The sequence below is a fragment of the Cydia fagiglandana genome, chromosome 1, assembly GCF_963556715.1.
Source record: "Cydia fagiglandana chromosome 1, ilCydFagi1.1, whole genome shotgun sequence".
Classification (NCBI taxonomy): Eukaryota; Metazoa; Arthropoda; class Insecta; order Lepidoptera; family Tortricidae; genus Cydia; species Cydia fagiglandana.
The window spans coordinates 24,132,541-24,145,075 of record NC_085932.1 but is presented as its reverse complement, the minus strand read 5'-3'; the positions used below and the strand labels follow the sequence as shown (position 1 = coordinate 24,145,075).

At 36.6% G+C, this 12,535-nt stretch overlaps 1 protein-coding gene across 1 annotated transcript; it reads right to left on the bottom strand.

Moving 5' to 3' along the window:
• Positions 1 to 9,712: 9,712 nt before the first annotated feature.
• On the bottom strand, positions 9,713 to 11,042 carry LOC134667456 (cuticle protein 18.6-like). The gene is made up of 2 exons (XM_063524876.1): positions 10,935 to 11,042; positions 9,713 to 10,686 (listed from the first exon to the last, which is right to left on the bottom strand). Exons 1-2 carry the CDS (start codon positions 10,944 to 10,946, stop codon positions 9,796 to 9,798), a joined length of 903 nt encoding a protein of 300 aa, XP_063380946.1. The 5' UTR covers positions 10,947 to 11,042; the 3' UTR covers positions 9,713 to 9,795.
• Between the last annotated feature and the right edge of the window lie 1,493 nt (positions 11,043 to 12,535).

Sequence of the window (12,535 nt, the reverse complement as noted above, 5' to 3'; positions counted from 1 at the left end):
TTCTTCATTGCCAATCGCTTTTCGATTAAAGAAAACACCGAGAGGAAACCGGGCTCATCTGGCATGAGAATAAGGCCCAGGCTCCCATGCCATGAGCCATCCGTACCTATAGCAAAAACCCGGGATACAGCGAAGAAGATGATTAAAGACTTTTAGTGAACTATTTTGAACTTTTGTGAAAACCAGTTTTCTCAAGTTTTTAAGGAAATCTTACTGCCACGAAGATATCGCTTTTGAGACTGACGGACAGAACCATACACTTTTCTTGGCCGGTTTTCAATACAAGCTGTAATACCAACTGACTATCCCCTTTTCGAAAAACCATAGGTAATTAATAACACGTAATTAATTACCTAATAATTGCGATCCTAATTCTAATAGGAACCTAGTAGACCAATTAGAACGTACACTCATACTCTGACAATACAACAAAATGATATCTAAATGGTGTCATTTAGTCATCGTGCGTCTCGCTTGGGCCAATACAATGTCCCGACAAGTACGAGCAAAATACAGGATAACTAAATTACATTATTTAGATACTAGTATTATTTAATCTATATATATAAATGCAAGTGTCCTGACTGACTGATTCATCAACGCAGAGCCGAAACTACAAAAGCCAGAAAGTTGAAATTTGCACACCAGATTGCATTTATAAAGTGTACAAGAGATAAGAAGCGATTTTGAGAAATTCAACCCCTAAGGGGGTTAAAAAGGGGATGAAAGTTTGTATGGGGTTAAAGTTTTCTTTTAAGCTAGGAATTTGAAACTTCGTAAAAAGATATATTATTAAAATATAAGAAAACTAATTTCAGCGTTTTTGAAAATTCATCCCCTAAGGTGGTGAAAAAGGGGTTGAAAGTTTGTATGGATATCAAAAAAAATTTCAAGTGGTGGACTTGAATCTTTGTATTTAGGGATATTATTAGAAGACAGGAAAAGTAATTTCAGCGTTTTGTAAAATTCATCCCCTAACAGGGTTAAAAAGGGGTTGAAATTTTTAATCCATTACAAATGCTTTGAAACTTCGTAGAAAGGCATAATAGCCGATTACAAAAAAAGTAATTGCAACGTTTTTGGAAATTCAACCCCTAAGGGGGTTAAATAGGGGATGGAAGTTCGTCTTCGGGTGCAAATTTTATTTTAAGCTAGGTACTTGAAACTTTGTAAAAAAGTATCAAATTCAAATACAAGAAAACTAATTTCAGCGTTTTAGAAAATTCATCCCCAAGGTGGTGAAAAAGGGGTTGAAAGTTTGTATGCATATCAAAAAATTTTTCGAGCGCGGGTATTGAATCTTTGTATTTGGGGATATTATCAGAAGACAATAAAAGTAATTTCAGCGTTTTGTAAAATTCATCCCCTAACAGGGTTAAAAAGGGGATGAAAGTTTGTATGGGGTTAAAGTTTTCTTTTGAGCTACGAATTTGAAACTTCGTTAAAAGATATATTATTAAAATACAAGAAAACTAATTTCAGCGTTTTTGAAAATTCAACCCCTAAGGTGGTGAAAAAGGGGTTGAAAGTTTGTATGGACATCAAACATTTTTTCGAGTGTGGGACTTGAATCTTTGTATTTAGGGATATTATTAGAAAACAGGAAAAGTAATTTCAGCGTTTTGTAAAATTCATCCCCTAACAGGGTTAAAAAGGGGTTGAAAGTTTGAATCCATTACAAATGGTTTTGAAACTTCTTAGAAAGGCATATTAGCCGATTACAAAAAAAAGTGATTGCAACGTTTTTGGAAATTCAACCCCTAAGGGGGTTAAAAAGGGGATGAAAGTTCGTCTTTAGGTGCAAATTTTATTTCAAGCTAGGAACTTGAAACTTTGTAAAAAGGTATTATATTAAAATACAAGAAAACTAATTTCAGCGTTTTTAAAAATTACTCCCTATGGTGGTAAAAACGGGGTTGAAACTTTGTATGGATATCATGCATTTTTTCGAGCGCGGGATTTGAATCTTTGTATTTGGGGATATTATTAGAAGACAATAAAAGTGATTTCAGCGATTTATAAAATTCATCCCCTAACAGGGTTAAAATGGGGTTCAAAGTTTGAATCCATTACAAATGCTTTGAAACTTCTTAGAAAGACATAATAGCCGATTACAAAAAAAAAGTAAGTAATTGCAACGTTTTAGGAAATTCAATCCCTAAGGGGGCTAAAAAGGGGATGAAAATTCGTCTTGGGGTGTAAAATTAATTTAAAGCTAGGAACTTTAACTTTTTGGAAAAAAAGGTAATAAATTAAAAAACATGAAAACTAATTCAAGCATTTTTGAAAATCATCCCCCAAGGTGGTGAGAAAGGGGTTGAAAGTTTGTATGGAGATCAGATATTTTGTGAGTGCGGAATGCGGAACTTGAATCTTTGTATAAGGGCATAGGTACCTATTATGAGAATACAAGAAAAGCAATTTCAGCAACCAACATCAAAATCCACTTGACTTAAAACTTCATATAATTTGCTAAAAAAGAAAAGTACTTAATTTCAACATTGCTTGGATATGAAAATTATAGGTACTAAAGATGTAAAATGTTGAAGATAAGATTCCACGCGGACGAAGTCGCGGGCAACAGCTAGTCTATATATATAAATGGAAGTGTCCTGACTGACTGACTGACTGATTCATCAACGCAGAGCCGAAACTACAAAAGCCAGAAAGTTGAAATTTGCACACCAGATTGCATTTATAAAGTGTACAAGAGATAAGAAGCAATTTTAAGAAATTCAACCCCTAAGGGGGTTAAAAAGGGGATGAAAGTTTGTATAGGGTTAAAGTTTTCTTTTAAGCTAGGAATTTGAAACTTCGTAAAAAGATATTTTATTAAAATACAAGAAAACAAATTTCAGCGTTTTTGAAAATTCATCCCCTAAGGTAGTGAAAAAGGGGTTGAAAGTTTGTATGGAAATCAAATTTTTTTTCGAGTGGTGGACTTGAATCTTTGTATTTAGGGATATTATTAGAAGACAGGACAAGTAATTACAGCGTTTTGTAAAATTCATCCCCTAACAGGGTTAAAAAGGGGTTGAAAATTTTAATCCATTACAAATGCTTTGAAACTTCTTAGAAAGGCATAATAGCCGATTACAAAAAAAAGTGATTGCAACGTTTTTGGAAAATCAACCCCTAAGGGGGTTAAAAAGGGGATGAAAGTTCGTCTTCGGGTGCAAATTTTATTTTAAGCTAGGAACTTGAAACTTTGTAAAAATATATCAAATTCAAATACAAGAAAACTAATTTCAGCGTTTTAGAAAATTCATCCCCCAAGGTGGTGAAAAAGGGGTTGAAAGTTTGTATGGATATCAAAAAATTTTTCGAGCGCGAGTCTTGAATCTTTGTATTTGGGGATATTATTAGATGACAATAAAAGTAATTTCAGCGTTTTGTACAATTCATCTCCTAACAGGGTTAAAAAGGGGATGAAAGTTTGTATGGGGTTGAAGTTTTCTTTTGAGTTAGGAATTTGAAACTTCGTTGAAAGATATATTATTAAAATACAAGAAAAGTAATATCAGCGTTTTTGAAAATTCATCCCCTAAGGTGGTGAAAAAGGGGTTGAAAGTTTGTATGGATATCAAATTTTTTTTCGAGCGCGGGACTTTAATTTTTGTATGTGGGGATATTGTTAGAAGGCAATAAAAGTAATTTCAGCGTTTTGTAAAATTCATCCCCTAACAGGGTTAAAATGGGTTTCAAATTTTTAATCCATTATTAATGCTTTGAAAATTCTTAGAAAGGCATAATAGCCGATTACAAAACAAAGTAATTGCAACGTTCTTGGAATTCCAACCCCTAAGGGGGTTAAAAAGGGGATGAAAGTTCGTCTTCAGGTGCAAATTTTATTTGAAGCTAGGAACTTGAAACTTTGTAAAAAGGTATTAAATTAAAATACAAGAAAACTAATTTCAGCGTTTTTGAAAATTTATCCCCTATGGTGGTGAAAACGGGGTTGAAAGTTTGTATGGATATCATACATTTTTTCGAGCGCGGGATTTGAATCTTTGTATTTGGGGATATTATTGGAAGACAATAAAAGTGATTTCAGCGATTTGTAAAATTCATGCCCTAACAGGGTTAAAATGGGGTTGAAAGTTTGAATCCATTACAAATGCTTTGAAACTTCTTAGAAAGACATAATAGCCGATTACAAAAAAAAAGTAAGTAATTGCAACGTTTTAGGAAATTCTACCCCTAAGGGGGTTAAAAAGGGGGTGAAAGTTCGTCTTGGGGTGTAAATTTAATTTTAAGCTAGGAACTTGAACTTTTTGCAAAAAAAAGGTATTAAAATAAAAAACATGAAAACTAATTCAAGCATTTTTTTAAATCATCCCTCAAGGTGGTGAGAAAGAGGTTGAAAGTTTGTATGGAGATCAGATATTTTGTGAGTGCGGAACTTTAATCTTTGTATAAGGGCATAGGTACCTATTATGAGATTACAAGAAAAGTAATTTCAGCAACCAACATCAAAATCCACTTAAAATAAAACTTCATACAACTTGCTAAAAAAGAAAAGTACTTAATTTCAACATTGCTTGGATATGAAAAGTATAGGTAAGTATTAAAGATGTAAAATGTTGAAGATAAGATTCCACGCGGACGAAGTCGTGGGCAACAGCTAGTGTGATATAAGTTTACGTTCGGATTGGCCTGTAACTCGATGAAAGAACACTGTTACACAGTTCTTTAATTCCGTTTCTTAACCGCCTCTATTATATTAAAAAAAGGTAAGTAGAAGCTTATTAACTACGTCAACAACTACCTACCGGGTGAATTTATAAATGAGTCACGCAATGGCACCTATTTGATATATTGATTGCTGCCACAAGAGATAGTTCTCCTTTCCTAAGTTTTTCGTTATCTGAATTATATTTACTACTTTTTCGATTTCCTGGTCCGAAGTGTCCCCCTTATTCATAAACGTTTAGAAATAATAATCCCCTTATTCATAATAATCGTTGTCCCTTACCGACGTATTGGTGTGATGGAAAGGGACAAACGATTATTATCGGATTGTCAACTTTAGTAAACGTTTATGAATAAGGGGGTTAAAACTTAAAAGCCTCTCACATCAGGTTCAAAAAGCCAAAAATACTCGTAAGCGTCTTTTTTTAAAGTCTCTGTTTTGGCATCTACTTATTTATAGTGTCTACGATTTTTTAATAATGCATGACAGCACTTATAGCCTTGGACTCTTCAACTCTAATAATGAGTTGAATTACATAAGTACCTATATGTACCTATATATAAATGCAAGTGTCCTGACTGACTGACTGACTGATTCATCAACGCAGAGCCGAAACTACAAAATCCAGAAAGTTGAAATTTGCACACCAGATTGCATTTATAAAGTGTACAAGAGATAAGAAGCGATTTTGAGAAATTCAACCCCTAAGGGGGTTAAAAAGGGGATGAAAGTTTGTATGGGGTTAAAGTTTTCTTTTAAGCTAGGAACTTGAAACTTCGTAAAAAGATATATTATTAAAATACAAGAAAACTAATTTCAGCGTTTTAGAAAATTCATCCCCTAAGGTGGTGAAAAAGGGGTTGAAAGTTTGTATGGAAATCAAAAAAATTTTCGAGTGGTTGAGTTGAATCTTTGTATTTAGGGATATTATTAGAAGATGAGAAAAGTAATTTCAGGGTTTTGTAAAATTCATCCCCTAACAGAGTTAAAAAGGGGTTGAAAATTTTAATCCATTATAAATGCTTTGAAACTTCTTAGAAAGGCATAATAGCCCATTACAAAAAAAAATGGTTGCAACGTTTTTGGAAATTCAACCCCTAAGGGGGTTAAAAAGGGGATGAAAGTTCGTCTTCGGGTGCAAATTTTATTTTAAGCTAGGAACTTGAAACTTTGTAAAAAAGAATCAAATTCAAATACAAGAAAACTAATTTCAGCGTTTTAGAAAATTCATCCCCCAAGGTGGTGCAAAAGGGGTTGAAAGTTTGTATGGATATGATTTTTTTTTTCTATTGCGGGACTTGAATCTTTGTATTTGGGGATATTATTAAAAGACAGGAAAAGTAATTTCAGCGTTTTGTAAAATTCATCCCCTAACAGGGTTAAAAATGGGATGAAAGTTTGTATGGGGTTGAAGTTTTTTTTTGAGCTAGGAATTTGAAACTTCGTTAAAAGATATATTATTAAAATACAAGAAAACTGATTTCAGCGTTTTAGAAAATTCATCCCCCAAGGTGGTGCAAAAGGGGTTGAAAGTTTGTATGGATATGAAATTTTTTTTCTATTGCGGGACTTGAATCTTTGTATTTGGGGATATTATTAAAAGACAGGAAAAGTAATTTCAGCGTTTCGTAAAATTCATCCCCTAACAGGGTTAAAAATGGGATGAAAGTTTGTATGGGGTTAAAGTTTTATTTTAAGCTAGGAACTTGAAACTTTGTAAAAAAGTATCAAATTCAAATAAAAGAAAACTAATTTCAGCGTTTTAGAAAATTCATCCCCCAAGTTGGTGCAAATGGGGTTGAAAGTTTGTATGGATATGAATTTTTTTTCTATTGCGGGACTTGAAACTTTGTATTTGGGGATATTATTAAAAGTCAGGAAAAGTAATTTCAGCGTTTTATAAAATTCATCCCCTAACAGGGTTAAAAATGGGATGAAAGTTTGTATGGGGTTAAAGTTTTCTTTTGAGCTAGGAATTTGAAACTTCGTTAAAAGATATATTATTAAAATACAAGAAAACTGATTTCAGCGTTTTAGAAAATTCATCCCCCAAGGTGGTGCAAAAGGGGTTGAAAGTTTGTATGGATATGAAAATTTTTTTCTATTGCGGGACTTGAATCTTTGTATTTGGGGATATTATTAAAAGACAGGAAAAGTAATTTCAGCGTTTTGTAAAATTCATCCCCTAACAGTGTTAAAAATGGGATGAAAGTTTGTATGGGATTAAAGTTTTCTTTTGAGCTAGGAACTTGAAACTTTGTAAAAAGGTATTATATTAAAATACAAGAAAACTAATTTCAGCGTTTGAAAATTCATCCCTATGGTGGTGAAAACGGGGTTGAAAGTTTGTATGGATATCATGCATTATTTCGAGCGCGGGATTTGAATCTTTGTATTGGGGTATATTATTAGAAGACAATAAAAGTGATTTCAGTGATTTGTAAAATTCATCCCCTAACAGGGTTAAAATGGGGTTCAAAGTTTGAATCCATTACAAATGCTTTGAAACTTCTTAGAAAAACATAACAGCCGATTACAAAAAAAGTGATTGCAACGTTTTTGGAAATTCAACCCCTAAGGGGGTTAAAAAGGGGAAGTTCGTCTTGGGGTGTAAATTTAATTTTAAGCTAGGAACTTGAACTTTTTGCAAAAATAAGGTATTAAATTAAAAACATGAAACTATTTCAAGCATTTTTGAAAATCATCCCCCAAGGTGGTGAGAAAGGGGTTGAAAGTTTGTATGGAGATCAGATATTTTGTGAGTGCGGAACTTGAATCTTTGTTGATAGGGGCATAGGTACCTATTATGAGAATACAAGAAAAGTAATTTAGCAACCAACATCAAAATCCACTTGACTTAAAACTTCAACTTCAACAACTTGCTAAAAAAGAAAAGTACTTAATTTCAACATTGCTTGGATATGAAAATTATAGGTACTTACTAAAGATGTAAATGTTGAAGATAAGATTCCACGCGGACGAAGTCGCGGGCAACAGCTAGTGTACCTATGTGCATTTGTGCATGAACTAGGATTCCCTGCGTTTCAGGAAAAAACCGGGCAAGTGCGAGTCGGACTCGCGCACGAAGGGTTCCGTACCATAATGCAAAAAAAAAAACAAAAAAAAAGCAAAAAAAAACGGTCATCCATCCAAGTACTGACCACTCCCGACGTTGCTTAACTTTGGTCAAAAATCACGTTTGTTGTATGGGAGCCCCATTTCAATCTTTATTTTATTCTGTTTTTAGTATTTGTTGTTATAGCGGCAACAGAAATACATCATCTGTGAAAATTTCAACTGTCTAGCTATCACGGTTCGTGAGATACAGCCTGGTGACAGACGGACGGACGGACAGCGAAGTCTTAGTAATAGGGTCCCGTTTTACCCTTTGGGTACGGAACCCTAAAAAGATAGGTACTTACAGCGTTATCCATATTAAATAACCCTTAAACCATTTGACATTCTTTTCTAATCATTCGATTTCGAACCGTAGAGTTGCGTAGTAGAGTTTTTGTTTTAAGTATGATGGGAAGTATGTTGCCGCCGGTCAAGTGCGAGTCGGACTCGCGCACTAAGGGTTCCGTACCATTTCGCAAAAAACGCCAAAAAAAGACACATTTGTTGTATGGGAGCCCCACATATAATTTTTTTTTTCCGTTTTGAGTATTTGTTGTTATAGAGGCAACAGAAAATAATAATCTGTGAAAATTTCAATAGCTATCACGGTTCATGAGATACAGCCTGGTGACAGACAGACAGACAGATAGACAGACCGACAGACGGGCAAAGGAGTCTTAGTAATAGGGTCCCGTTTGTACTCTTCGGGTACGGAACCCTAATAAAGTAATAAAACTATCATATGTCCTTCCCTGGGCCTCAAACTGTTTCCATTCCAAATAAGTCTATAAATCGGTTCAATGGTTTAAGCGTGAACAGGTAACAGACAGTTACTTTAACATTTATAGTATTATAAAAATATATTAGAAAGGATTACGGATATTTTTTTAACGGATAAATTAGTTCATGCAATTGTTATCAGTAATAAAGTTCTTTTAGTTATGTACACATATAATATTCGCCGGACAGCAGTAGGTCAAATACTGCCTGCCTACCTCTTGAAATAAAAATAGTTATTTGTTTTACAAGGGGGCAAAGTTATTGTTTAACCGCTCGTGCTAATATTGATACCCGAGCAAGCGAAAGATTCCAAAATTGAACCACGAGCGTAGCGAGTGGTTCGAAAAATTGAATCTTGAGCGTTGCGAGGTTTCAAAGCACGAGGGTTAAACAAAATTTGCCCCCGAGGGAAACACAAAATTTTTCACCACACCAACCCGAAGCAAATATTAAATGTAAAATATCAAACAAAATCAAACCAAATCAAATCCAAATGAATGTTATTAAATATTTATCATCCAAAATCATCATTTAAAAGTCAATTCTACCAGCAAACATAAGAAAACAACTCAAAATTTGCATTTGATTACTTTGCCTCACATGTGGATAAAATGCAACTTTGCTATTCGTTTTTGAAGTGCAAAGTAATTCTTTCCGAGCTGGTGTGGTGAAAAAAATATTACAAGATAGCAAACAAATAGATTTTGTTTTTTAAGTAACTATAGGTACCAGTAGGTATTAGTTTAGTAGATTCGTTGATGTCTTTTATATACCACAAAGTTGTACATTCGGTAAAAGCTATTGGTTCATATCATAATCATAATAATATATATTATGAGTATATCGTAAGAAGTTAGCTAGCAAATCGTATGTAAATATTATTTTTCATAAATAAAAAAGTATAAGAATACAGAGTGCATTTAATTATTTGACATCTTTTGCTAATGCTAACGATTGAGATTAATTAATCTAAATAACACAAACACAACAAAGTCTAAATAAGACAAAATCCAAATCTATATCAGATAAAGTTGCTTACCTATAGTTAAGGAAAACAAGCTATAGTAGAGTGCCAAATAGCACAATTATTTGGGTTGGTTTTTGAATAAAAACGTCGAAAAATAAAAGTAAACAAAAAGTATATTTCAATAACTTAAATATAAGTCAAGTCTTTAGTAATGAGCCATCAAGCCAGTGATCATTGTTCAAGGATAGTAGTATCCGGCGGCGTTGGGCGCCACGAGTTTCGCGGGAGCCGTGCGCGCAAACACCGGGGCGGGTGCCGCGGGCGCAGCATATGCCGCTACGGGCGCGCCGTATGCCGGCGCGGAGTAGGCCGCGGCCGCGGGAGCGCTATAGGCCGCCAGAGGGGCGGCATACTGAGCATACTGTGCCGCGACTGGACCTGTGTAGGCAGCGCTGTACGAAGCTACCGCAGTTCTGTAGGCGGCGGCCACTGGGGCAGCAGCTACTGGAGCAGCGGCCACTGGGGCAGCAGCATAACGAGCGGCTACCACAGGGGCGGCGGCGGCCACTGGGGCGGCAGCGTACCGAGCGGCAACCACGGGAGCGGCAGCGTAGCGGGCGAATACGGGAGCGGCGGCGATCCTGGCCGGAGCGACGGCAGGTGCAACAGCGTAGCGGGCGAAGGCGGGCTGGGCGACGACTGGAGCAGCAGCGTAGCGTGCGGAAACGACGGCGGGCTCCGCCACTACTGGAGCGGCGGCGATGCGTGCGGGCACGACGGCAGGCTCTGCCACGACGGCGGGCGCAGCGGCCACTAGCGGCTCTTTACGCACGATGGCGTTGAACCCGTTAACTGGATCGGCAGTGTAGTCCACAACACGACGCGTGCCATCCGAGTCGACCAGCGAGTACTGCCCCTGCACCAGGTCGCCGTCGCGCTGCTCTGTCTGGCTCTTGTAATCGCCGGTAAGTGAATCCGCCACGTCGTAGCCAAAGCGGTACTGCGGCAGCGGGTCGAACTCCTCGAGCCGCGCCGCCACCGGGGCCGCTGCGACCAGGGGCGCCGCTGCTATGGCCGCTGGGGCCACGCTGCCGTAGGCGGCGGCGACCAAACAAGTGAAGACCACCAACTAAAACCAAAAAAATATGACATTTAACTAGTTATAGAGTAGTCATTAGTTGTTCAACTTTGATTTTGTTCAATTATTTAATCCAGATTTAGAAAAGTTCAGAATTTAAAGTTTAACTGCTGTCCGGCCGGATGATATACTGTATTATTTCAATTTGATCCAATGGTCACAATCCATTTCACTTAATGCACTTTTTCACGTTCACTTTTTTCACACTTCACATTCCACAAATATCCGATGTTCCGTACCTTGAAAGCCATTTCGATTGTTTGATGAGATGTGCTCGGGGTTGCTTAGAGCTGAGAACTGTATCCCTCAGTCGGCACTAACAGCATTTATAGTAGACAGTTTCGCTTGCCTCATCCCGGTCGCATCTCCAAATTTAAATATATTCAAGTACGCACGTACGAACCTGGCCGACGGGACGGCTGGACAATGCCACGTAAACAAAGCGCTACTTGTGCAACCGCCGCGCCGCGCCGCAGCGACGACACATCGCGGTCACACCGATTTTTCACACAGTCACCAAATATTAAATTTTTCAGGAGTTCTGTATACATTTCACACGCTATCTGTGAAATGATAATCAAGAGCGGAAATTATAAAAATAAATATGTATACTGTAAATAGGTACCATGTTTAATAGTGTCCATATACCTATCTACCTACTAATGTAATAAAAATTGTCATTTGGTGTCCATACCATACCAATGACCGTGAAATACATCTGTTTAATTTAGATTAATAAAATGGCTTTACCTTCGTATAGACACTATTTTTATAATAGTCATAAATCTTTTTTAACCGAGTTGTTTAGCGTAAGTGGTCTAGTTTGGGTCGACGTGTACGTCTGCGGAGCCGTCGACATTTGAAACAGGCTTTGCCGAGACGTTACAATTACGACATGTGTAATGAACTTTACGTATTTATACCTGCCTAAATTTGGTAACAGTATCGTTGAATGATATCGTTAATGATATTGTGTGTTTAAAGCTCATGTAAAAGCAAACAAAAAATTTTGTGACCATCAGTAGTTCAGTACAGTACATTCCAATAATATTGCTGAAAATTCTGTGAAATATACAATCTGTGGACCAAGGCCGAATTTGGTGTCACATTCACAAATAGCGGGATTTTAATTAAGTAGCCTTAAGTATTGTATTTAATCAATAAGTAGTTAAATAGCGCCGCTGCTAGCGGATGCTGGCGGTTCACATGCGTTTTCATAGAGATCGCGAATTCAAACCTCGGCTTGTATAATATAATTAACTCTCATACCAATTAGTTTTTCGGAACTTATGATGACGTTTTCGATGAAAGAAATCATGCGTTTTCATAGAGTCCGCGGTTCAAACACCGGCTTGTATAATATAACTATTATACCAATTCGTTTCCGGAACTTATGAACACGCTTTCGATGAAAGAAAAAAGTTTTAAAAACTATAAACTGTTATATAAAAAATAAACTTTTTTATCTTTTTTACCTATTAATTTATATTTTTAATATGGTAACGAAGGGTATTAACGTTTATTTGGTCAACATCCAACTCGAAAGTAGGCCAGTCTATTTTAGGCATGTAAGCGAATAATTTGTAAGCCGTTCGCGTATTTGCATTAGAATAAACGGTTTTCGAGTAAGTGTAGACGAGCAATGGCACAAGGACACAAGGTCGCATACCAGCGGTGACAATGGGCATAGTCCAGTGCTGACAGCAACCGAAGCATCGTGACTGACACAATACTGCTCATTGACAAATATTCTGTCAACAATCACGAATCACGTGCATCGTGTATCTTGTACGCCCTATGCCATATGTCATGGCGGCGCTTTCGTGGAGGGGGAAGAAAT